The sequence below is a fragment of the Scomber scombrus genome, chromosome 20 (genome assembly GCF_963691925.1).
Source record: "Scomber scombrus chromosome 20, fScoSco1.1, whole genome shotgun sequence".
NCBI classification, from domain to species: Eukaryota; Metazoa; Chordata; class Actinopteri; order Scombriformes; family Scombridae; genus Scomber; species Scomber scombrus.
The window spans coordinates 18448068-18475614 of record NC_084989.1 but is presented as its reverse complement, the minus strand read 5'-3'; the positions used below and the strand labels follow the sequence as shown (position 1 = coordinate 18475614).

Sequence of the window (27547 nt, the reverse complement as noted above, 5' to 3'; positions counted from 1 at the left end):
ATTGAAGGAAAGTCATAATGCCTACGGTACTGTGAAAGAATAGATGGCTCTCAGTCTTTGAAAGAGCAGAAAACAAAGGTGAAGAAGGGATGATAAGGTCTAAAATGATGAACTCAGCAGGAGGGCTTATAAAAGGGCAGTGATGGGAAGGATTTGAGAGATCTGAGGTATATCTGAGGTGTCGTGGGGCGTGTGGATAAAGAAGGAGATCAGCGATTCGGTGAGATGAAAAAGGTGCCTTAAAGTAATAAAGGTCTGAGTTTTTAAAATTAAGCCGAGTAAGTCGAGAAGCAAAATAAAATTCATTCCATCACTTTGACCATTAATTTATCGCCATATTGTCTTGTCTTTTTACTCATTCAAGCCCCATCAGCCACAATTACCATTTCATGTATATAAAGGTAGACCGTTTATCAAGATGCCAAACAGAGTTAAACTAAAATAATGGAGCATGGAGGAAAAAAGCAGGACCCTTTTATTTAGCACCGTGATTTCCATGAAGGAGTCCATTTTATACCCTTGTTAGTATGCTGATGGTTTTTAACAAGGAGACAAAAGTCTGAAACTGCTCTCCCAAGCACATTCTGAATTAAAGCCATTGTAATGGTAATTGTGTCACCTTAATGGACAATTAGATATGCTAGCAGATAGAGAGCACTCTGCATAAGAATCTCTGGGTTCTAATTACCTCGCCAAATGGCGTGGTTGCGTGTGTGCTTATGGATCACTAAAGCAATAAGAGAGAGGAGCGTAGATAGATTGAAGGTGAAAGGGGGCAGTTGCTGTATTAAACTTATCCTTCCCTGATAAAGGCCTGATGGATGAGGAGCTGTATGAACTTTCATACATCTGTCAAATAATAGCTCCCGTCAAGGGTTCCTCTAGTGGCATTAATTCACTGTGTTTGTGCTTTTGTACACAGGCACATTGAAAGCTGTGTTTTTTCAGTGGTATCATTAAATATACCTTCAAAGTAACATATGTATTATGGTCTACTAATGACACTGTACATTGTGCAAAGGTGTATTAAAGGTCCTGAAAACCTTTTTTTTATTTTTTAAATCAGCTTATTTCTGAATGACGGGATCTTACATAATTACAACATTTTCTTTACAACAGCTATAAGTATTTCACATAAGAAATGTATGCATTTGTGTTTTTGTCTCAGCTGTCCCTACTGACTAAAATTGCATTTTTTAACTGTTTTTTTTCCAAACTTTAAATTGTATTGTTGCTTATTGGGTCATAATGTACATAATACTTAATATTTTAATCCAAGTTTCCAGGGTCCGTACGTCACTTGCTTAATATACATTACTCTATATCTGCGGCACAGTTGATAGGGTGGTTGATCAATAGTAGTCAGTACTATATATGTTAATTTTGCTTGCTAAAAATTGCACTGATATGCTTAAAATGGTTCATTGTAATAATTGTATTACCCTTGAACAGTTTGAATTTGACTTTATAACTATGTGGCTTAATCACCTCTTTAAATATATCTTTGAAACCCAAAAAAGACTTGCCTCATATCAAACTAGTATTTTGGGGGGATGTCCCAGTAACCTTACAACATCCCCCAGTTTGATTCTGGCTGGGGACCTTCATTGCACGTCAACTTCTCTCTCCCCATGTTTCCTGTTAATCTGGACTCCTGCCATCATCAAAATGATAAAATGCTATTAAAAAGAGAAACAAAACAATGTCTTTTATAAATATGAGGCACATTGGACTGGAAATGTGCTAATAATTATCATTGTACATTCCATCACACTTGACCTGCAGCTGCAAAAGTGTTTTGGGAGCAGGCAGTGTTTAATCACTGTGTGCTTGAAACAAAAGCCTGTTAATGGCCAGACAGTTTATGATTGAGTAGGGAGCACTTAATTCGACATGCCAGTGCGAATGCGTTAAACATAACAAGACTTCCAGTAAAGCTTGATTAATTTTTGAAGCCAAAATTGTGAGCACAATCACTACACAGCTAAATGGGCAGCACAGACATCAAACTGATAAGTGACCTTTTGATATGGTTGTACTTTCTTGGCTGCTGATAAAACTTTAAATCACGTACTAAAAAGGTAATAAATTATAATTATGTTGTCAACAAAGGACACAATACTGTTAACTTCATTAAACATTCATTAAAACTTCAGTAAACAATCTATTTTTGTTTTATTTTTCATGTCGACAGCTATATTTCAACTAAGATAATAAACTCAGTTAACACATTAACAACATCAATATTAATAATTAAATAAATGCTGAGAGATATGTAGAAATATACTAACATTGAACAGTGGGAGAAAGAACATAATCACATTTGTGTGTGTTCACTCTGGGTTAAATTTCAGGTTAGTTACTTAAGGTTGGGATCTGAGGAGCAAGTTCATGATACTCAGCTAAAATATGCTTTGCTTCCACTGTTTTGTGTCCATGACTTAATTATTGCCCTTGTGTGTTCTGTCTGCAAATGGGTAACAAATGCACCTGCCCATTTGTGTGACCCACATACTACATTTTAGGATAGTGGTTGTCTCTTTCTCCTGGGAGTAATTTGGCTTATTTTTTTAAGATTTGGAGACTACACAAGGTAATACTCTATACACTGTATATTTTTATGTGGTCAACAAGAGGATTTGTTGTATGTTTGTACCACTGACTGTACATATAGATGTATGCACTTCAAGAAATCTCCCCAAAAGTGAAGCCAAAACATCTTGATCACCCCCTGGTGGCTGGCTGCAGTATAGGTCAAAAATCCCGCCTCCTCCATGTTAATGGATGAGCCCAATTTAAAAAATCAAAGTACACGTCAAATACATTTTTCCCAAATGTGGTTTGTCTCATTTTAGGTTGTTCTTATCATGCTGATGTTTGTTCAATCACTCATTTATCTGAAGTTAAAAAAAAGAGTTATTTGACGATATGAAAAGGGGATGTGACATCATGATTGACAGCCGTGACAGCTGCTCTCAAACCTCTGTCATTCAGCTGAGGGATCCTGTACTGCAGGCTGTCCTTCCACCTCCAACTCTACTGTGCAGACTCTGGCTCCAAATGACGTCGCACAAGAAAGTTGGCGGCTCCCTGAAAGGAGATATTTAGGCTTCACTTACATAGCAGCAGGAAGTGAAAATACATTGTACATATTTATACACGTCAATGGTTTGTACATTTTGGTCATGATTCATTAAAGAATATCTTCTCTCCCTCTTCTACCTCACAGGTAATGAGTTATTGTACCGGAATCGTGACGGAGATGTCGTCAAGTTCAATGTCGACACTGATGACAAGACCATCTTGGTGCATAACAAGAAGTTTGTAAGTCTTTTATCATCTTCTCTTTGTCTTTCTCCCTCTCACCCAATCACAGTACTAAAAGCCTGACCATGGCTGCCCATGAATTAAATTAAAACTTTTCTTATAGTGTCAGCAAATCAAAGAACCCAAAGCACTTTTTTATTACAAAGTTTAATCAAATGATCTATTATTGCTGTGAAATGTGAACTGCATAGTTAACACTTGGGCCTTGGTTATGCTGGAGACGTGAAAATGGAGATGTAGGGCTGCAGCGGCTCTGGTGACGACACACAACATTATGTCCACCATCAAGTCGCCAAGCCCTAGTGCAAAGATTAATGCAACTCCCATTTGCTTCAAGAGCCAGGCAATCCGTCAAACGCAGTCATTTAAGGAGTAGTTTAATGAAAAAATACCACGCATGGTTAAAGGTTTCATCTTTTTGTCTGTTTTTTTCTCTCCTACATCTGCCTGTGCTTCTCAGGAAATGTACAAAGCCAGCAAGTACGAGGTGTCTCCTGACATGAAGCATGTGCTGCTGGCCTACAACGTTGCACCGGTGAGCTTCTCATTTGTTTGCTTGTTTTTTGAATTAGCAAACTGACAGCCAAATATGTCAGCTGCCTCCATTGGGGGGTAGGGTATAGGCTTGTAGTGCAGCAAAGGCAAAGGAAAGAGAGGGAGGGAGAAAGTAATCATGGCGGGGTGTGAAGGCCTGTCGCACTCCACTGCCCTGTCAGCAATGGCGGCGGAGCCAGCACAGCAGAGTGGAACTGTAGCAAGGGAGGCAGAAAAACAAACAAACCCCTCGGCGCTGCACAAGCTTGCAGGGACGGAGACGTGATCAACAGTAGAAAGAGGAAGTACCGGCTGGCACACTGTCACATGTGTTGGGAAACGTAGTGCAATGTTCACCTACAGCCATAAATGAATTCATATCATATCCTGATAAACAGCTAAGAAGATTCTGACTCTCTGCTGGCAACCTCCTTACACACTTAAATGTACACAATGGCTAAACACCCTTCTTGATGTGAACATTATAGAGCTTGGGGTTGAGGGCGGGGTCGCAACAGTCATCACAAAAAAGGGAGTATTGGCTGTGAATCTATCATTTCTGTGCAATTTCAAAGTGTCCCATGACTACATCAGCTCTGCCAGCACGTTGATATCAAAGTGTTCCAGCTCCTGATATAGGTAGATCAAATATATTGAATAATTTTGCCAGCCGATGTCTGAGTGTTTACTCCATTCTGCTCCACCACTCAGACTGTGGAGAGTTGGCATCTATTGTTAGTGTATGAAGGATGCTGGCAGAGAAATAACCTTGTGTTATTGCCTGAGATGAATGGAAATTATTATGACATGCCAGAGAAGTGTGTTTGTACTGCATGTGTTTGCATTTATTATTCTATCCAAACCTCCATCACCTTGATAGATGACAGTCATTCCTCCTGTACGCTCACCGTAGCAGCACATGATTACACACATGCACATTCATGCACACATTAGTTTCATATGACACTGTATGAGATGCACTAACACAGTTTCTAATGGGCAGTGACTTAGTATATTCCTGCACTGTGCAAAGTGCTATTTACACAGCATTTGTAATATTCACAAGCAATTTTTTTATAGAAAAGCAAGAACTGTTCATAAAAATGAAGATTTCAGAAATGAAGGTAAATGTTAGAGATTATTCCACACTTACGTATAAATATGTGCTCGGATATGGGCCAATATGGCTTTTGGAAGCCAATACTACACTGATTATTATTCTGAAATTATTTGTGGTCTAGATGTGTGGCAGTACTTAAGATTTTAAAAGTACACTTCTACAGAATTATCCAGGAACAGCTCTCCTTTTCATTGTTGAGTTCAAAAGATTAATTATTGTCATTGTTTTTATGCTGTGAAACTTTTTTTTCATTATTTATTCTTCAAAAACACTTAAGTAAGTCTTATTTAACTTTGAAACCCACATTTACTTTACTGAATAACAGAATGACATTTCTGTTTAAGGCAAGATGTCAAGTGTTAACCATAAATTGTTGCATGTGCTCTGATGTGAATCCTGCCCTGTTGCCTCTTCTTCCAGGTGTACCAGCATTCTTACACAGCCTTCTACATCATCTGCAGTCTGGAGACTCCGTAAGTAGGCGACAGGGCTGCAGTGCTCCATTTGCATTGTATTTCATTATCCAATCCTGTAAAATCTCGCCTGACCTCACTACCCATGAGAAAGAGAGAGACGCAGTCCCACCTCTTCTCACACCCACCTACAAGAAAGCAACTCTGACAATATTTGACTTTGTAAGCTTTCAAGCATAATACTGTTTGGGGTATCAAGTAATCTCTGACCTCTGGTGGCAGCCAGAGTTACCACAACATCGGCAGATTTGGTCCACTTCTGTCTTCTTACTAACCCTTTAACAATAGACTTTTAATGAAAATAAAGTTACATTTTCACAATTACATGCAACGTTGGTTGATAAGAGAGGAGACCCTCAGGGGCTACAATGCACTGCAGATTGATAATAATGATACTGCTTTGTGATTACATTTGAGAATGAAGCTTTTTTCAATGTCAGTGTGTCTCTTGTAGCTTTCTTGTCCTTCAGTGTTGAGCAGTTGCCTGGAGAAAGGAACAAGCATTAGTGAACCATGACGAGGCGGCAGTCACTGCTGCGATTGAATCTGTCTGATGTCTGTTTCTTTGTGTTAAGAACACACAAGTTGCCAGAGATGTTCATTATGACTTCTCATTGTGATCTCACTCCTGACAGATCACAACATGTTTGATTAAATGAATCACGAGACACATTTTTGAAATATTATGTTTAAAAATCCAGAAAAATGAGAATCTGGTGAAGTAACAATTAATACATTAGTATTGAGCAGCAGCCAAGACATATTATGGTTATTTTGTAATAGAAACCTCTCTTATTTCCCTTTTAAATTACTTCCACACCAGTGTGACAGCACTGGCAGCAGCCCTCCTGCTCATATCTATTTGCGTGCTGCCACCCAGTGGTAACCTGCCAGAAAACGACCACAGCTGATGACCTCATTCATTTTAAGCTCCAGACAAAGACATAGAGGCAGTGGCACCTCTAATTCAGCAGCCTGCACTGCGCAGCACTTTTCCCAATAAGGAGAGGTGACACTGTTATAGAGCGTTGGTATTTATGAATACACTTCAGTCATTCAGTGTGTGTCTGCACTTCCATCTGATAGCATTGTTTCCTCTGTCTGTGCACCCCAGGGAGACGTGGAACTTGAACCCTCCAGAGGTGCGAAATGCTCAGCTGCAGTACGCAGGCTGGGGACCCCAGGGTCAGCAACTGGTAAGAACTACAGTACCCATGAATCCCCTGCCTTATTTCTGCCTGCTGACCAATGATGTTTCAGATTCAGATTCAAACAAATGTTATGTTCTTTGTCACGGAACATGATTAAGTAATAAAGAATTTAAAAGGTAAAAATGGCAATGCAAGTAACAAAGCTCAAGTACTTCATGTATTATCTTTCAATGTCATTGAGTGAAAGAGAGAATTAATGATTTTTTGAGGTGCTGTTGGTCAGAGTGACTTTATGTCAACTACATAATGGGAGGAGTTGGGATGATTGATGGAGGTGGTTTGAAGGGACCTTTCTGTATCCCATGTTTGAGGCTGCTTGGTCTCTATACGTGTCAATCGCTGTGCAGTTGCTGAATATTTCAAAGGATGTGGAAAAAAGTCCTTCAGTCCTTTAGAGGACTTGAAGGCTGCATTGAACCTCCTCCTTCACAAATGATACCATCATGACTTACAGGGAACAAAACTAATGGCGCATTCAGATGTTCTTTGTCAAATTGCAAAGTCAAATATTTCAGGAAGTAGACCATAAATGCTGAGCAATCTCCCGCATGACGCTTGTACAAGTTCCATCATACCCAAACTTTATATTTAGTTAGTTTAAACTATGACTTTTCTGCCTCAAGATGATTGAAAACAGCAATGGCAAATGTACCATATATTTTCCTGCATTACCCTTTGATTTACAGCATTCTGTCTGCTAACAAGAACAAACAATGGAATGTATGCCACTTCCATTGCTCACATCCTGATTCGCATCACTGTGATAGATTTACCAGTGATTGATGTCAACATGAACATCTGTGGACTATGACACAGTCACATTGCATATCCTGACTTTACAAGTTGACCAGGATCGCCTCAACGCTACATTACATTTACCAATTGACTGGTGCCCAATGGATTATGGAATGATGAAGATTGGAAAGAGCGCACAGGTTGTGTCCTCCAGATCTTTGGCAAAGGAAGGCAGTTGGAAAGGAACAGGCCCTGTTGGCCTATTATAACAAATTCAGTCCAGAAATTGAGAATTGTGAAGCAGACAGTCTTTATCTTTCATAGACAGCAGTTTCCTCAAGTCTAGTTTCTATCAAAACAGTGCTCGCAAATAATCCTCAGGGTGTAAGTCATCCTAATGATTCACTTTTATTTCCCTGTAAACACATTTCAAATCAAATACTGTTATTCCAGAAGCGAGATGCGATGGTCCTTTGCAACTCTTCTAAGATGAGTCATCCGCCACCTCCATCATCACACAATCTAACTTGTCAGTGCATTAATGAGTTTCACTCTGTTGGTTTGCAGGGCAGACAGACTGTAAGTGATTACATCCTGCAGCACAATGCTATTAATTACCTGTTATCTCGTCAGTGGATTAATTAACATAGTCACTAGATTGATATAGCCTCAAGTTTCCCACCATTAGTCAGGAAGTAGTTTTACCTCCAGCAGGCAAGTTATGTTAGCGTGCAACTAAACAACAGCTGGCCTCCCTGAAGGTTCAGATGTCCTCTGTTGAAGAGGTAGAGGTTAAAGCGAAAGATGTCCATCCGCTTAAGCAAGCACACACTTTTTAAGCTCAGGCATGTTTTGTCATATTTAGACGTCTAATACACGTAAATTAGTCCACCTGTTATCTTTTCCCTAAATCCCTTATGTGTTTGATTAAATCCTTTACTTTCCTATCGAGCAATGAGCAAACAATCACATACATACACAATTATGTATGTATAATGTATGTATGTATAATTTACACTCACAAACACAGCTGTCCAACCACATGTTGAGCAAGTTTTTAGGCTAGAAAGTCATGTAATTTGGCAAATTAGAGGCATTTCATTTTAGCAGAGGCATGTTTCTGTACAAAGATTTCCCCCGATGAAAAGCAGTTTTAAATTATTCTTGATCCCTGTAGGTGACTAATCTGTTAACACATGGCTGTAACACATTCAAAGTTTGGACGCTCTAATTCTTATATTACATTTGAGAGGGACTATGTATGCATGTGTGTTTGTAAGATCGATGTGTAAACAAGACTGTCCAAATCATTTCAGAGCAAATTTATAGTCTTTGGCATCGAAAATTGTTGAAATATTGCTTTGGGGCTTTCACTTCCCACAAAAGCAACTTGATAGAGTCATATGTAAGATCTATCTGCCTGCCTGGTAAATGCCCATGGCTTTCAAACTCCCACTGTCCATTTGTGACACTATTTTTCTGTGACAAATTTGTTGCCTCCATGACGAGAGTACCTAAATGTTGTCATTCTGACTTGACAAAGCTTCTCCAGGGCTCCAGAAAACATAACAGAATGGTATTTATGGGCAAAGAGGTACACTTCATATTGTATAAACTGACTTTGACATGTACAAATTGGTGGATTTGCCCCTTTAAGACCAGTTGAGAGTACATTAATATATTTCTAAAACCTTACTGTTTCCTTTAGTTTTTTTAAACTTCCATACTCATATCTAAACAGCATGACAATTTATTCATGTTGTAAAAGAGCCAAATATTAATGATAAAGGAATCTACTCATTGTTTTGGTGCAGTTTCAGTTGCATTCAGGTATCATTGTCACCAGCCCAGACAAACCAAACTGAAGTAGCACACTCTCCAGAGTTGGTATAATCTGCTCTAAATATTCTGCGCGAGGGTAAATGTGGATAGCAGCTGCGTTCTACCTTCCTTCAGAGAACGGGGCCAGGTCTTCTCTCTGTGCTGTGGCCTAGATTAGCTGCTATACAGAGACTCCATTTGCACCGAAGTGACACCAAACCACATGGGCCTGCAGCTCGCGTCTCCTCAAGAGAAACTAACTGTGGCAGATTCTGTGTTACCTTTAAAGGGATGAAGGGTTTACTGGAGGAATTTTAAGAAAACTAGTTCTCACTGTGTATTATACATGCCACTTTACTGTTACATTCTGTATAATAAAAGATTTTAAAATGTTAAAAAGTGCAAGTTCATGAGGTAGATGTAGTAACCTCTTTGTAACTGCTTGATCCTGTTTACTCTGTAAAGAGAAGTAAAAATTTACATGCAGCAACAACATCAGTATATGATTTCCTGATATACATCGTCAGCATTTTGACTGCTCAAAGAAAATATTTTTTGGGGGAAATCATGCACAAACTGATACTACGATATAAGCTCAAGGCCAAGAGTTTCCATAATCCTTGAGATACTGAGTGAACCCTTTTCTGTAATAGCCTAAGATTGATTTCAGCATAGCATTAAGGCTGTAACATTTTAAAAATCCAGCTCTGAGAGCCGCCCCGCCCTGCCACACTCACCGTTGGTGCTGATGATCTATTATTCTCTGTAATGAAAGAGTTGACCTTCAGTTATCTGGAAAGCCCCGCAGGCCTCTCCCAACATGGCACACAATGTGGAGGAGAGCGTCAAAGTCAAAATCTGGTCCCAAGGTTTGCTGTCTTATCTGAAATTGAAAAGACTTCCCCTTTTTTTTCTCTTTACACTTTTGTCAAATTCATCCTCAAATAAAGAAAGGTGCTATTTACAATATGTGCACTGATCTCTTGTGCCTGGCAGGTGAAAAGACACCAATGCTAATGTGTGTTTCAACCCCAGAGTTGATCATGCCTATGATACAATGACTTCTACCTAACCCAGGTCTCCCACCTCAGTCAGTCAGTATAAATACCAGACTGTCCTTAGGTTTCCTCTTGTGCATGCTGATAATAATAGTGATGTAACAACGTATTTAATGCAAGGTAAATCCCTGTATGAAGGCAGCAGTCAATGTCAGCTACAGATCACTATCCTTAGAGCCAAAAGGAATTTTCTATCTTACACAAGGACACCTCAGCAGGTTGAAAAGGGACCCTTATCCTTGATTTTACAGTTTAAATATGCCTAGTCTCCTGTCTTGCCAATACCAACTGGATTCAATGTGTTTTTCTTTTTGTTTTGATTCTTTTAGATCTTCATTTTTGAGAACAATATCTACTATCGCTCCACGGTGGAGAGTCGCTCCATTCGGCTGGTGTCCACTGGCAAAGAGGGTGTCATCTTCAATGGGCTCAGTGATTGGCTGTATGAAGGTAAGGCAGAAAAAAAGTGTTGCCATTAAAGGAATAGTTTTGACCTTTTGGTAAAAAATGTTTTGTTTCCCAGAGTTAGATGGGATACCACTCTATCTGTTAAACATTCATCTAAACCCAGGAGATGGTTAGCTTAGCTTGGTATAGTGACTGAAAGCAGGTCAAACAACTAACTTGGCTCAGTACAAACACTTAATATCAGAAGCTTTTCTTGAATATTTTCTTGTTTTGTCAGGCCCCGTTATTTTTATTTTTTTAATGAAACAGGAGAAATCACTTATTGCTGGAATTACTCACAAATCATGACACATACAACATGCAGTGTGGCATTATTATGGATCCCACTGATTTTCCTGGCAAGACCTGCCCTACTCTGCCTCTGACTGGTTAGTACTTGTTGCCTTCAGTGTTTGGTTAGGTTTAGGCATGAAGAGTGAGATTGGTTAGAGTAAGAGTATCAGGATAAGCCAATCAGAAGCAGAGTAGGGCAGGTGGTGCCAAGAAAAGCGGTGGGATCCATGATAATGGTGAGAGAAGAGGTCACAAGTACAGTGTTTTATTTTAAGGGGTAAACATGTTGGGAACAACTGACTTTTAGTCATGATAACCAATATAAACACTATGTAAAATGTACTTTCTGCTTCTCTCCATCTCCACCCATTCCTGTAATCTGAATACCTTGCTAAACCCCATGTATTAGCAAGTAATGACATGAGACAGTATGACTCCCCAGTGTCTGCAGCCACATTGGTATTTTCGGCATGTATCACTTGATTTCCTGCAGGTAAATTAAAATGGAAACTCTGTCAATTTGCTTCTGCTTTACACAGCTCAGAAAATGAATGAATGTTCTACATCAGTTGATTTGCATTAATTCAGCAGTGGTATGCGTCGTACACACTCTGATACAGATGTCATGTTGCTCTCCAAGCGTCAACGCCACCGATCAAAGCTCACTTATGTGCCTTGCAGTAAAAAATGGGACAGGTACTGTGTTAGCATTCAACTAATGAATTTATGTCTGCCGCGCTGGGTGCACTCTCTGCTCCAGTAGAACACTGGTTTAATAACTGCATGAGATGGAGATGGGGAGCGCAAGATATAGAGATAGAATAAAGAGAGACAGCCTATGATATACAAGTTGTTAATACTGGAGTAACAGTATACAGCTTTATATATCTGTTTTATAATGTGACTGAATGCCACCAAGGAGGATTTAAAAGCGGTGACATGGAGGTTATCTGAGGTTAGCAGAACATCAGGACCAGAGCTGTGTGGCTGCTTTTTCCTGCAGGACCGCTCTGTTTTTATTTAGTTGTCTACCCACGGCTGCTCTTATCTGTGCATTAGCCAGGCTGACATTTGAAACCATGTCTATCCTTCAAGAGCAATATCCATTCTCGTCCAGTTAAACATTAATCAACACGATATTGCATCGTCTGACCCCCTGACTCATATTTATGCTCTGTAGAAGGCCTGGTAATTTACACTCATCATTTACTGACCAGATAAATCTTTCACAGAGAGATAAAATACAGAATCTGCTTGATGATGTTTAGATAGCAGTGTGCTGTAGAACGATAGGATTGCGTTTCGCTTATGTGATGTACTTTCAGTCCTTCTATAGACTGATAAAAGTGGAGAAAGTTATTTTATTATCTTAATATAGCACACAATGTTACTACTATATACTGTACAGTATATCTGGACACTTCTGTGTGGGGCAGTTTTTTTTTCTTGTTTGGGCTAGGCCGATTCAGTATGGAAGAACCTGAAGCCTGACCTCAACCCCATCTTGCACAATTGGGATGAACTAGAATGCCAACTCCAAGTCCCTTATCGCTGAACATCAGTGCCTGACCCTGTGGCTGAATGGGAGCAAATATCTGCAGCCAAGGATCAAAATCTGGTGGAAAGCCTTCCCAGAAGGGTAGAGGCTATTATAGCATCATGTTAATGTGAATGGTTTAAGAATAAAATATTCAACAATCACATATGGATGCCATTCTTTGGAATTAAAATGCCAAAATGCATTCAATGCAGCTGATGATGATGTCTTCATTTATTTGTATTTAGTGTTATTTCTTTTTTCTTTTTTTTTAGTAATACAGTCGTAGTCCTTTTCATTCATTTTATATAAATCCCTTTTGAAAAAAGGTCTATAAGCCTGTAAATAGATTTGGCAATAGCCCAGTGGTGATGCTAGCATCTGCAGGGGAGCTTAGAAGCCGTGCCAGGTTGTGTAATGTTTACATTCATCAGTGAGACTGCAAGGCAGAAGATTTTCTATGCTAATGACTCAGGCTCTGCTCTGGCCAAGGTCAAGCTGAGGCTCAGACTGCTGCTGAGGAGAAATGAGGTCTTAAGCTCTGCCTGTCGCTGCGCGGCGGATTTGATGCCAAGGGGTGAAAGGTTGGCAAATAATCTCCCTGGCTTGAATATCCTCTGGTTTGCATTGCTTTCTTAATCCTTGAATGTGTGTCTGCGTGTTTGTAGTGTGTGCATGCAGGAGAGGAAGAAAGAGACGAGAGAAAAGAAAAAATTAAAAGCAAAATTTTAAAAAGTGAAGACGCAGCCAAGAGCTCCGTCAGCTGTGTGTAATCGTCCACAACGCCTCAGGAGAGTCTCAAGTGTTCTGTCATCTGTCGGCTGTCTGATTATTGAGGCTGTACTGATACTGACACATCCTGCAGTGTGACGCAGCCTGAGGAAACAGCTGTTTATTGGGCTCTGGTGCGCAGAGATAAAAACCCAGTGTTGCTTTGAGTCATGTTTGCCCCATAGATGTTTGGCTAGATGACTGTGTGCATCAAGAGGCTTGTTCGTAGGGTTGTTTCTGTTTATCGCTCTGTTTGTGGCTGAGCCTGCAGGGCATTAAGTAACCACATAATCAACACTTGTGTGTGCTGGAAAGGAAAAGATTAATAATGGGAATACAAATGTTGGTTTTGGTGGGAATACAAGTTGCAACTGACGTGAGACACAGCACACAGTTGAAAATGATTTTGTAGAACTTTTGGAGAACTACCTGTAGCTTGTCAAAGCCAAGTTTGGGCAAGCATTGTCTCCAGTAGCTGTAACAATGTTCACAACACTATGTTCTGCCATATTTTACAAAAGTTTGACAGTTTAATTAACAATATTAATACTACTCTTGATTATCATTTGAAATCATGAAGCAAAAGCAAATTTATATTGTTTTCACATTGTTTCAGCCTCAACAAGTGATGCGTTGAAAAGCTGAGCACTGAAGGCAACATAGAAAGAGACAAGTCCAACACCAAAGATTGTGAGCAAAAAAAGGACATTTCAGGAACACGTCTGCCACTTTAAGTAAAATTTGTCTGCAGTACTGTTACAGTGTACATATTACATGAGTACATGAGAGTTAAATCCTCTCATTTACTTCTTCTCCTTCTCGGTTTGCTTAAAATAGACCTGCAAAAGCATGTTACTGTTATAGCTGCTTTCATCCTTAATCACCTACGAATGTTCTATTCGGATTGACACTGTAGATGAGGCTTTGAAGACGCTCAGCAAAATCCCACCTCGCTTTGTCATGTGCCTCTCTGTTCTTGCTCAATTATCACTTACACCGTCACCTCAGTCAGCACAGTGGTAACTGTACTGTATTTATAGGAGCAGCTGTTACACTGGCATGTTTTTTTTGGCATGTTAGCTGATAAATACAGAAGATGTGTGATCATCTTACCAATCTAATTCTCCTTGTCAGCAAGCCAGGAGGAGGGTGTGTCTCTGCTGTCAGTTTGAGAAAATTAGTGGCGTACAAATTTCCCCATGCCAAGCAGATTTAGTAATATTTGTTGTGATGTCTTTCAGTTAGATAATAGTAAATGGCTTAAATTAAGCAGTTGCTGCAATCAAGTCGAGCTTGATTTTCTTGAATTTAGTTTTGTCTCAACTTCTGATTGACAGAATTGTTGCAAGTGTTACTTTGGATTGGTGAACTGAACTACATGCTATAAATGTCCAGAACAAAAGACTGAAAAAACAGATTGTAGTGACCTCAAATCTGCACCAAATACCAACAACTCAGAGCAAAAGCTGCATTTCTTTCTGTACTTGGTCTGCTGTTCTGTTTTGGGATTTTTGCATGTGACACTGCTGCCCTCTGTTGGAGAGATGATATAGGAACACTCATCACACGCTAAAATAATATTGTACTCTATGACTAATATCTCCAATAAGGCATATATTTTTGCATTTCCTCTTTTTAAAATTAAGAAAATACCACCTGGGACATTTCATTATCTTTTCTTTTTCTCATTAGTTCAGTCTGCCTGAATCGGTCACCTTGCATTCATTATTTGCCATTAGCCACTTGACTCATGGTATTTCATGCATTAATAATATCCTCCACTTAGTGAATAATGTAGTCTGCACAGCGGGATTGAGAATGAGATGAGCCTGCAACAGCTCACCTAGTAATCATCACGAAGAGGCGACTGGAAGAAAGGGAGATACGATCTTATTACTTAAGAGAAAGAATGAGCGCTAGATTGCACTCCCTTCACTTACTATTACTCACTCTCTCTTTTGTTCACTCAGTTTCTTTTGTTACCACAGACAGTACATATCCGTAAGCTTCTAGAAATTTAACCACATTGTCCTTGACTAGTGGACCCCAGAGCCCAGCTGTTCCACTCCACATGGGAAGCTTTTTAAGCTGCCAGGGGTGAAGTCAGCAGCCAGCAGTGCAACCAGCTATGCAGGAAATCATTTTTATTTAATTATTTATTTTTGTTATTAGCAAATGCAGCATAATGCTGTGCTGTGTTGCTCTGTTGATCATCAGAGAGTGAGCTACAGCCATTAGTCCTGTTTCTTCTCATGTCACTGGCACAGAGATGCCTTGCATTATAATTTGTTTAACACTGTCATACAGTGGAAAGCTACTGTAGGATAAACAGTGCTCTACTGCCGTTACAGAATTGCATTAGAGAACAAATGTACATAAGTGTATGTACTGGGGGTGTTTGTCAAATGATGCTGCATATCAAGTAATTCCACCAAGCGTGCACAGTTAATGAAAATGCTAATTGGTAGTTGATGTCTGTGAATTCCCTGAAGCCAGCACCCAGTCCCTCGGATAAACAGCATTAATGAAATTTTAATTGCAGAAGTTGATATAACTGTAGCTAGTGGCATGCTGTAACAATAAGTCCAATGGTTTTGATGCTGTCTGTGTTGTCGCCACTGACTTAATAATGAAGTAGAATTGTCATGGCCATGCTTTATGCTGTCAAAAGTTCCCTCAGTGAGGTTTTATTTGCATAATTTCTTAATGACTCACTGTGTGTTGACAGAGGCACTTGTGTGTGTGTGTGTGTAGCAGCAGAAATGAAGGACATAGATTACTCTTGTCCCCCATTATTTTCTTTCTGTCGCCGTGTGTGATGGCTACATAATTACAAACGCACACACCTGTACAGGGGATCTCAAGGGAACCCTCTCAGTTACAAGTCTAAAAATGAGTTAAAGTGAGTTTCAGTGTTGTAGCTGAAAATGGTACACACACACACACACACACACACACACACACACACACACACACGGATGTAACAACAAACCAAAAAACACAGTTATCTGGTGAGGTATACCGTGTAGTTGTACCTGGTGAAAAATTGCTGTTTGGTTCATTTCTAGGAAATGTTGCTGAGTTCTATTTTGGTCGATAGGCTGTACTGAGATTAAAAGCTGTTTTGATTTATGACTTCAATATTTGGTACTGTGTGTAGGTTTAAGAGAGAGAGAAAAGAGGGTGTCCAAATATAGCAAACGGGTCAAGCAAGAGTTAGTCGAGTGTATTGCTGATAGAGTAGAGTTTAACTTTAAAATATTGCGGGGAAGTTTTACTTATATCCCTTTGTCAAGCTAATTTGTTGATGAAATTTTTTGTGAAGAGCTTTTAATACTCAGTACTACAGTGATTAACACTTTAAAATATAACATTTTAGCCAATTGTATGAGTTTCCTTTGAAAAGAGGATGATTACGAAACAAAATGTAATTTTAATGATACAGCGTTTAATACATTTTAAAATATATTTTTCCCAGAACACCTATCAACCCTGGTAGATAATAGCAGTATGATTCTTTTGGCCAGCAGCCATGTAATTAACTTGCCACTGCTGTTAAAGTTTTTATTCGCTGTCTTTATGATTGATGGCCTTTTTTTTCTCTAATTATTTCAGAGGAGATTTTCCAGTCCCATATTGCCCACTGGTGGTCCCCAGATGGTGCCAGGTTGGCATACGCTACGATCAACGACACCCTGGTTCCAAGGATGGAGTTGCCCATGTTCACAGGCACACCTTACCCAATGGGGAAAGAGTACCACTACCCTAAGGTAAGATTGAATTAGATGTTTTCTTTCATTTTCACTTTTCTACAAGTGAATACACTAAACATATTTTCTCTTCCTTTTCCTTGTTGTGTTCAGGCTGGTGAGGAGAACCCAGTCATCACTCTGTATGTCGTGAACCTTAATGGTCCTCTTCACACCATCGAGATGAGGAGACCTGATGATCCCAGGATAGGGTGAGGAGTGCAAACTGTAAAATTTGTCAATCGTAAAATGACATACTTTGTTGATATTTATCTATTTGCTCATGTGTGTAATATGTCTCCATTAAATCATTTTATAATGCCATAAAAGGTTTGCATAGTTCTCAAATTGCAATATTGTTTTAGTTTTCTTTCCTTGAGTGCATTCAGCTTTTGCCATTGTGCATATTCTCTATAGATACTGTAAATTTTATTTTTCCAGTGATACATTTTGGCTTAATGTGTTTCATTAAGTGTAATGCCCCCATTTGTTCAAATTGTATTAATACACTTTTTTTCCCTCATCCTCCTTCGCAGTGGCTCATTATACTGAATGCTCCAGTATCTCAATATCTCTGCGAGACATCATTAAAGTTTCATCCCGTTTGAGAATTATATCATAATTTACAATTAGTAAATGGAAATATTTTGTCACTTTCTGAAGTAATTTTCTAATATTTTTGTCTCACTCATTTTAGTCACTCACAATCCTAATGCTGTGGCAAACATATAAATTAATTTATGAATCATTTCTCTGTGTTTCAGTGAGTACTATGTGACCATGGTGAAATGGGCCACCACCACTAAACTGGCGATCAACTGGCTGAACAGAGCCCAGAACATATCTATACTCACACTGTGTGAGGCCACAACCGGGGTCTGCACAAAGGTAAGCCTCAGTCTGGTGTGTGTGTGTGTGTGTGTGTGTGTGTGTGTGTGTGTGTGTGTGTGTGTGTGTGTGTGTGTGTGTGTGTGTGTGTGTGTGTGTGTGTGTGTGTGTGTGTGTTTTTGTGTGTTTAGTGTACTTGTATAGATCAGAGACCCTGTGTTGCTTTCATGTGCAAACTGAAGCCTGGAAACTTTTCTTCACAGAAACATGAGGATGAAAGTGAAGGATGGCTTCACAGGCAGGTGAGAATGATGACACATCCAAATGTAAGTTGCTAAAGGTCTCTGTTTTAAAGGTAACTTTTTTATTTTGTGAGACAGAATTAAATTTTAGGTGGACATGGATTCATTGTGGACATTGTTATGTTTATCAAAATGATGTATTGTAAGATATATGGATGTAATCATTACATGCTTTTTTGAATGAATTGTGTTAGTGATTATATTGTTATTTGCCATATGATTCTCCTCAGATTAAGATTAAAAATGTACATTTTGCATGTCTTTTTGTGGCCTCTAAGAAGTGACTGCAAGTTGTTCTGGGGGTACTTTTGATGACTTTTTATATTGTACTAAATAAATGATTTAATTGCTTCCTCTGTGTCTTTAGAATGAGAGGCCTCTTTTTTCCAAAGATGGACTGAAGCTTTTTTTCACCCGGGCCATTCCTCAAGGAGGCAGGGGCAAGTTCTTCCACATCTCCATGTCTATCTCCCAGGTACGATAATATGCATTACAGAGTCCTGTATGACTTAGAATTAGTGAAAAGGGATGAAACCTTGTACTTGAACAGATAAAGAAAGTAAGCTTAGCTGAAGAATGATTTCAAGTTGTTTTATGTTGGATTAGAACATTTTAATAGAATTTTTATCACACATTTTTCAAGTAGTCATTACTTTCTCAATGAATGCTCTCTCAGTTAGCCAGTGCCCTGAATGATAGTTAATAGTGTTTTATCTTCTTAAATTTCCTATTTTTCATTTGACAAATATTGTTCATCCTAACTTCATTTAATCTTGGAAATGCAAACTTAGTAATGGGCAATAGCCTGTGTTTTTATCAGTCTTTTATTTTCTTAAGCACTTGGCATTATATATAAAATTGCCACTTCTTCTTTCTGTTTATCTCTCTGCACCCAAAGCCTAACACCAGTACAGACACGCTGCAGTCCATCACGTCCGGAGACTGGGATGTTACCCAAGTCCTGGCTTACAATGAGGACAGCCAGCTAATGTGAGCACCAACACACCACCCACACCAACACCAACCCAGTCACTTCAAAGAACAGCAGTTTATCACACTTTTGTAGTAGTTTCATATGGGTCCAAATTAATTAAAAGCAAACAAAAGTCATTAGCTTACTGGACATTAATTAAATTCTGTCAATCTGTCCTTCTGTTACAGATTTTGCCTGCAGAGGCATCAAAGTTAAAGCTGATCCCAGTTTCTCTAACTTCAGCTAAACACAATAAACTCATCAGAGCAGTATTTGTCCTAATGTCCCTTTTTAAGGTTACACATGCAGAAAAAGTTAGTATGAGCAGACACAGATGATGATTATTATTGGAATAATTTTGTGTCAGAAAACATTTTTTAAACTTGTTTTTATTGTAAATCCTGTAAATGACTTTTGGATTTTTCAGAATACGTGCTACAGCTACCTACATGTGATAAGAAATGGGAAGAGACAAGAAACTTCATTTAAAACTTAAAAAGAAGAAAATGTAAAAAAAAAAAATGTAAATGTAAAGCTTTTATAAAAGAGAGAGAATGGGTTGAATGATTCAGCACCATGGAGAGAGACACAGCGACAGAGAGAGACACTTCATATTTGAATGCCGGGGTTGTCTATGTCTCTCTCCATGGTGCTGAAATCTTCAACTGCAGAGTTTCAGCACCATGGACAGAACACAGCGAAGATGCATAATCTGTGACTTCTGTATATTCTGAGACAGGATTTTGCGACAACTGCTCTTCTTATTGTTTATTGTTGCAGGCTTCATGGTGTGCTACCCACGCACACAATCGCACACAATAAACCGCTCTGAATGCGCTCAGTGTAAATACACACTACGTCTCTGTTGCACCCATGAGGAATGTGACTCATCCCCATCACTCCCAGATAATTTCACACCCACACATCGGGCCACAAGGCAACTGTGATCGAACTGTGAGCTAACATGATCTCACACATACACACCTGCACTCACATGCTCAAAGACATAAAGAAACTCTTTGTACCCAGCATTGAAGTGACTTCACAAACGGACACCCAAAAACCTCTGCGCTAAGGGCGTAAGATTTGGCCTACTTCTGTTCTAAAAGGAATCATCCCCTCTTTTTGCTCCATCATTCATTTATGAAACATTTATTTTAGTGGGCAGTTGGGTCAGTGCATGTATGTTCCAGATGCTTTTTTCTATCCCACAAGCTGAGTTGGGAACACATTGTGCTAAACTCATAAATATGACCCAACAAACTAGTGTGATTTGTATTGTGCAGCTATGCATTCATGTTATTACATTACATTCTTGTTGTTTGTTTGTTTCATTCAACATAGATACTTCTTGAGCACTGAAGATGGTCCAAAGCGAAGACATCTGTACAGGTTATGCTTGTTCCAATGTTTTCTATACTGTATCAGCAGTTGAGTTTTTGGAAATGACACTTATTCAGATGAAAAGTAACTCCTCTTTTTTTGTCTCCATAGTGCGGACACATTTGGTTCATTCAACCGTCGCTGTCTGTCGTGTGCCTTGTCTGACAGCTGTGGCTACATCAGCGGCTCTTTCAGCCACAACATGAGCTACTTTTTGCTCGACTGCCAAGGTAACCACAGACACATCGGACTCTATTTCAACAGCATAGTCATAAAGATCTTGGGTGCAAAGTCAGCAAATTGGGCTATGAGCAAAAAAAGGTCAACTAAAGTGGAACACACAAGTCAGAGCGGTGTGATTATCCTCTGAGCCAGTCACTATAGTTGTCTCATACCTTTTTTAAGAGACAGTTTTCCATCTTCAGGTGGGAAGATAATATTTATATTCAGAATAAACCTCAATTGAATAATCACTCAATAATCTTTAGCTCAGTATAAACAGGATTACTGACAATCTTGCCATGATTGTATTAGACTTACATTGTTTTTAGATTATATTCTATTTAAATTAATCAATTTGTTGTTTGGTCTATAAAATGTCAGAAAAAAGACATGAAAATACCAAAAGGACGAACAACGTGTTTTAAATAATGTCATAAATGTCATAGCACGGCCAGTGGAATCAAAAGATTTCTATGATTTAAGCCTGAATATTAAATATCTTGAATATTTAATCACTGATCCAACAACTATGTCTCAATCGCCTATGAACCTTACTAGGTGATCGTCACTGAACTCTGATCAAACAGGCAATGACTTTTAATGCCACCAAACTCCGCTGCCCCAGACATCACCGCTATTCAATGATGGTCAATGATCCTCTACATCATACATTCGTAATCCAGCTCTCTCCTCGCAGACTGCCCACAAGCATTTATTTGATAAGCCTATATCATTACCACAAGAAGTAAGAGTGGGAAGAAGAAATGGAGGGAGTGAGCTAGTAGCTGGTGTATTTCCCATCATACACATTCACAATGTTCCTGTACTGTGTTCCCAATTTCCTAAGTGCATCAATCACTTCATTTGCTGTTCCCCCCTCCCCCTGTTTTGAGGTTTCAGGGCTTAGCTTGAGAGAATGTGCTTCTGTTTGTGGCCTAGATTTGGAAAAGCTTTTCCAGCTATTGTGTTACATAAATAGAATAAGCAAAGAATTCCCTCTTTGTATGCCAGAAAAAAGATCTGGGGTGTCTCTGGTTTTTACTTCAATTTTCTTCTTATTGTGTGTCATCACTGTAGGAGACTTTAGTCTGCATTTGATGATTAATGCAGACTTTGCTCATGCCTGAACAGACATTAAATATAGCAGCGCTTGTGTGTGTCACAACAGTAGTTTAAAGAGGAAAGTTAAAATTGAGCAGAGTGTTTCTCATTCACTGGTATATTTGAAAACATTAAAAACAATATCTAATAGAACAGCACCACCTCATGACATGGATGAATATGACAGTATACACATATGGAAACGTTTTTAAACTTTCTGATGTTTTCCACAGGCCCAGACATCCCCTTTGTATCCATTTACAAGACACAGAGAGACGGAGAAAGTGAGACACAAGACCGAGAGAGTGAGTATTACAACCATCACATATATTTGCATCTACAAGACTCTAAATTATATTAAAAGACATTACAAGTGACCTTGTACTCATAAGCATAATAACTACACTGAAAATGACCTTGTCAAAACAAGGCAGCAGTGTTTTCATTGTTGCACACAGTGACCACCTGAGTCACTGTTTGTCTACAAGCCAAGTCTGGCATGATGGCAGTAATCACATTACTCTTCACAAAGGATGTGCTCATTAAATTACAACCTGCCCATTGGCAATATCATCCTACTATTATATGATTACTGCAGTGTGTGTGTGAGTGTGTGCGTGAGTGTGTGCCAGTCAGTGTCATCTTTTTACCAATATGATGGCTTCTCCCTGGCCATGGCTGCATTTAGTCTGTAAATACAGTGTGGCAGTGCTCTTGACTTCCTTTCCTCTTGTCCTCCCTTAGAGTCGGGCTTTGACAGCAGCAATGAAATTTTATTACTGCAGCTTATATTGATGTATTTAATCATTTGGCAGCAATATTGTAAGTGCAGTAATGTTCCCCATATTTCCACCTAACATTTAACGTTAAGCTTTGCTGACTTTCAACCTGCATCATTACAATGTGGGTAGTATTTGCAAACGAACAATGTTTACCTTCCCTCCATGGTGTTGCTGTTGCTGGCAAACATTGACTTATAGACTACAAACTATAGACTAAAAACTACCATGTTAAAGCAGACACGAAGATATCTGACTACTAAAGACTTTAAAATATCAGCATAAGAAAAGTAGTGTCATGATATGAGGTTGAATATTGCACTGTGGAATCAGATAATAGAGTGGAGGAGGAAGCTATCACCACAGCAGCGGTTTGTGGTTCTTTGGTAAAACTAACTTTGTCTTCTTGTAGAATATAAAAAACGTTAACTCTGAATACAGAATAGACTGTGTTAAGCTACCTGTTAGTTCAACTTTGCGGCTGCATCTAGCTTGAGCACAATCCGAGATCTGGCTCCTCATCATCAAAAATAGGTAAAAGATATGTTGTAGTTTTAGATTAGTCTATACATTCATACAGAAACACACTGGTTGTTGTGTACAGCTCCTGTCAGTAATCCAGACTGAGTACCTCTTCTTCTCTTCCCTTTCACAAGGTTTAATTGAAGTTTTCCCCTGGAAGCCTGGCAAGTTTTATCTGAGTTTGTCAGAATGGGCAACAGTGGTAGCTGTCTGTTGATTTCCCTCTTGGAGGCTGCATTTTGACCGCTTACACAAGCTATTCCCAACATAAAATGTTTACTGATTCTTCTTTGACTTCAGCATTCATAGCAACCAAGGACGATAAATTAGTGCTGCACAAGCCTGCTGTCGCTGTTAAGTACAGCTGGATCGCTTTTTTTAGACAACCTCTCGAGGCATGAAGTTTGCCTTCAGAGAATCCAGGTCACATTATCAACAGCAGTCATGTCTGTTTTTCATGCTGAAAGTTTGGGAGGATGAGAGGTTTTGATATTCTTTGGAGGAGTTTTTTTTTAAAATGTATTTTACTGCGCAGCTCCACACATATTTCCAAATGACCTAGTTTAAATTAAGCGATGAATATAATTTTGAAGTGTTTCTTTTAAGTGGCAATCCAGTGAAGTCTGGCTTTAATTTCATGATTTTTAAGTCAACTGGGAAATATGAGAATGCCAAATATACATTTCTTTACACTTGCCAGTATTTATTTAGCCATAATTGGGTTGCCAGGGATTAAAACTTTGACAGATACATGAACATGGTCTAAACAGTGAACTGATCATTGGTCGATCATTTGCTTTCTACAGGTATTGCAGAAGTATATAAACTGGAGAGCAATGAGAACCTGAGGCTGTCCCTGGACTCTATGCAGATGCCTATTGTGGAGTACAAAGATATCAACATGGATGACTACAGTATGTATCATGCGTCATTATCAATAGACAATGTACAGTAACTAGTTGACAGCTGGAGACAAATTTCCAAAACCCTAAAAGAAAATGCAGTGTTTTACAGTATGCTAAACTATTAAGTTTTAATTACAGTATAATTTGAAACACCTCAATTTAGCTTTCTGTACTACAGCACCTTGAGATGAGACACCTCCATACCTAAGCTATGTCACACGTCATCATTATTTTCTACAACTCAATTATGTCCTTTTATTGAGCACTTCTTAAATTAAATGAAGTATGTACAGTGTACATATGTGTAAAAAAAAAAACAATTATACAATTTACTTAGTAGTAAATAATAATGACCTTAAATAAATTTGGATAGTTTGTCTGAATAAAGGAGGGCTATCTAAAAGAGCATTCATGTTGTTGTTTTGTATCTGCATTACAGCTTTATCGATGCAGATCCTCAAACCCGCCAGCTTCATGGAAACATCACACTACCCGCTGCTCCTGCTTGTGTATGTATGAGCGTACTTTTTCACGCACACACACACAAAGAAAAAGTTTGAGTCTGTGAGAAGTGTCGACTCGTGTCCACGCTTCACTTTGAGTTATATGAGGATGGAGTTTTAATCAGACATGTTAATCTAACACAGAGACGTGCTGCTTTGTCCTCTGCTCTAGCTGGATAATAATTACGCTGCGAATGAGGAAATTTATCCTCTCCATCCTTTCATTAGCATTCCCCTTCCTCAGGCCTGTGACTATCTTTTACTCTGCAGCTTAAATCGAGACTTCTTCTGGATCTGGCTCTTAATGCTCCACAATTTCCTGTACGCCCATTTTCCAATCCTATGAAAGTGATCATGACAGCTTATCTATGAACATTGTGCCTTTAGCTTTAGTTGGAATACAGTTAACTTTTCAACTTTAGTGTTTTATTCAGAGGCCTGTCTCTCCTTCTCTTTGTATTTTTGTTGTATTGCAGTTTAAACAAAACAATAGTTTAAGTCCTAAAATTGTCAGTAAGATCCATAAAATATTTTTAATGACAAGACTGCAATACTACTAGCTTTTAAATAATGTCAAATTAGCTGTTTTTGAATGACGTGTCTACTGTATGTTCAGATTCATCCTCCAAACTACCCTGTACATTGTAGCTCACTGACAGATATGCCCATAGAAAATTATACACACTCAAAAAAACGGAAATCGAAAAGCAATTTTCAGAGAGTGGATGATTTTGTGTACCAACAGAGTCCCATAAAAGACACATTAAACTCATAATATATGGAAACCTATTCCCACTAGTGCTTTTACTTAAACCGAGGGAACATTGCCACATCCATTTTGAGCTATTTCTTTATATTTTATATTTATCCATTCAACTTTAAGTGATTTGCACAGTGTACTTTTGCACTTTTTCATTATGGATAGTTCTTGTCTTATTGATATGTGTCTTTTGTTATAACTTTTTATATTGATGTGTCATGTTTATTCTTAATCCAAATGTCTATTTGTAGGTCTTTTAAGAGAAATTAAATGTCCTCCTTTGCTGTGTAAAGTTGGGACAACAATAAACTTGACTTGAATTTACTTGCTGTACTGCTGTGTGTGTTGTGTAGCGATGGGACACCTGGTGGCCAGATAGTGTCAGAGCGGTTTCACATGGACTGGGCAACAGTGCTGGTCAGCAGCTTTGGCGCCATCGTGGTGCGATGTGATGGACGAGGCAGCGGCTTCCACGGCACCAACCTCCTGCACCGGATCCAGAAGAAGCTGGGCGTTTTCGAGGAACAGGATCAGAAGGAAGCAATCAAGTATGTGCAGCAGGACCTCGATCAAACATTAAAAATACATAAAGCTTCTTACTGAAAACACCAGAATTCACTTAAGTCCCTTCAGGATGTTTTGACTTTCCAACAAAAATGCCAAACCCTTTCTTCCCATGCTTTTGGGATATTTTTGGAACATGCTTTAGACATTTTAACTTCCTGGAAAAACAATACAATTAAGTACAATAAAAAATGTAAAAAAAGATTTATAAGATAATAGATGACTCAGACTGTATTTTGGCTTATTAAACAGTCTGTGTTTACATACTGCACATGTCAAAAGAAAAACACTCAATCAGGATGCAAATTCATTTAAACAAGTGGCTTAAGCCTCTCAAAATCCATTCAACAAATGGAAAATATGCCATGAGACACAGAATATATTTACTCTTCCTAAGCATGCTCACCCACGGCTATAATGTGTCATAAATACCTTATTTCAGTTTAGTTGCCCTTGTGAAAGCTCTACCTAACCATAAGCAATGTTTATCTTTTGCAGTGTTATTCTTAAAGAGCCCTACATTGACAAAACCAGAGTCGGAGCTTTTGGAAAGGTAAGAATAGTCTCAGTCTTTAGCTGAAAGAATCATGCATATTTGTTAACGTCCAGGCTGGACTATTGTATTCTAGGAGTGTCATCTCAGTGTGTCCAAAAATGACCCTGCATAGATTAATCCACACTCCTGTGTTCCTCAAGCTGTTCAGTTTCTAAAATGAATCAAAATCCTTATTTATGTTCAAATGTGCAGCTTCTCAGTCTCTGTGATAACAAGCTTTTATTGTATCTCAGGTGTATGGCGGCTATGTGACCAGTTTGTTGGTCAGTGGGGAGCAATCGCCTGTAAAATGTGGTGCTGTCCTCTCGCCCATCACCGACTTTGAATTATATGGTAAGGCGTGTTTGTGTATGCAGTGAATTTTAAAAATGTGTTTACTGTTTTTATCTGTTGCATACAAAAGAGCTATAGACTCTGCTGTACAGAAGGTAGAAAGCAAATAGCCTCTGCATAATCATTAAGGCTCCACTGTGTTGTCAGAAAGTATTAAAATGGAAAAAAGAAAGAAATCTAGCACCTTTACATCTATAGCTCTGAGTTATTTCAGTGACTATATGTGTGTATAATATGTATGTGAGAAATAGAGATGAGCTTTTTCACCTTATCGATGTGATAGTGCAGATACACCAAGAACCCAATCATAACAGTTCAAGACAAAGTTAACTACACCAGCCTCACCTCAGCTACCAAAGGAATAAAATGTGTGAAATGCAGAATTGTGTGTAACAGGAGAATGACAGAAAGAGAGAGACGATGCTCTTCTAGCTGTAGGCGCACTGAGTCAGGAAACTGCAAATTAAGGAGGAGCTGGGCGTCGCGGTGTGACTGATTTCCCATCTATTTGATTTTTCTCGCTTTGCCAGAGGGGGTGAAAGACATGCCATGACACTGTATAAGTTCAGAATTGTAAATGAAGACAGCCTGCAACAGCTTTGAGACTAAGGAATATGTAGATGGGTGAATATATTTCAATATGGAGAGAAAAAAAAGAAATATGGAAACAGCTAACAGCTAACAGCTAAAGAAACAAATAGAAATGACTTAGCTGTCTTGTTTTTAATGAGGTTTTGAT

The 27547-nt window shown here is 38.8% G+C and overlaps 1 protein-coding gene across 1 annotated transcript in view; it reads left to right on the top strand.

Annotated features, from left to right (window-relative positions):
* Nucleotides 1–27547, top strand: part of LOC134002088 (dipeptidyl aminopeptidase-like protein 6) — a 127562-nt gene that overhangs the window by 98622 nt on the left and 1393 nt on the right. Inside the window, exons 4-22 of the mRNA XM_062441362.1 lie at nt 3230–3324; nt 3788–3862; nt 5402–5454; nt 6569–6650; nt 10609–10729; nt 16944–17098; nt 17192–17289; nt 17842–17965; nt 18169–18207; nt 18575–18682; nt 19106–19197; nt 20525–20572; nt 20675–20793; nt 22120–22170; nt 24003–24101; nt 24532–24601; nt 25709–25903; nt 26418–26472; nt 26709–26808. Coding sequence (XP_062297346.1) covers nt 3230–3324; nt 3788–3862; nt 5402–5454; nt 6569–6650; nt 10609–10729; nt 16944–17098; nt 17192–17289; nt 17842–17965; nt 18169–18207; nt 18575–18682; nt 19106–19197; nt 20525–20572; nt 20675–20793; nt 22120–22170; nt 24003–24101; nt 24532–24601; nt 25709–25903; nt 26418–26472; nt 26709–26808 — 1779 coding nt within the window. The remainder of the gene's footprint in view (nt 1–3229; nt 3325–3787; nt 3863–5401; nt 5455–6568; nt 6651–10608; nt 10730–16943; nt 17099–17191; nt 17290–17841; nt 17966–18168; nt 18208–18574; nt 18683–19105; nt 19198–20524; nt 20573–20674; nt 20794–22119; nt 22171–24002; nt 24102–24531; nt 24602–25708; nt 25904–26417; nt 26473–26708; nt 26809–27547) is intronic.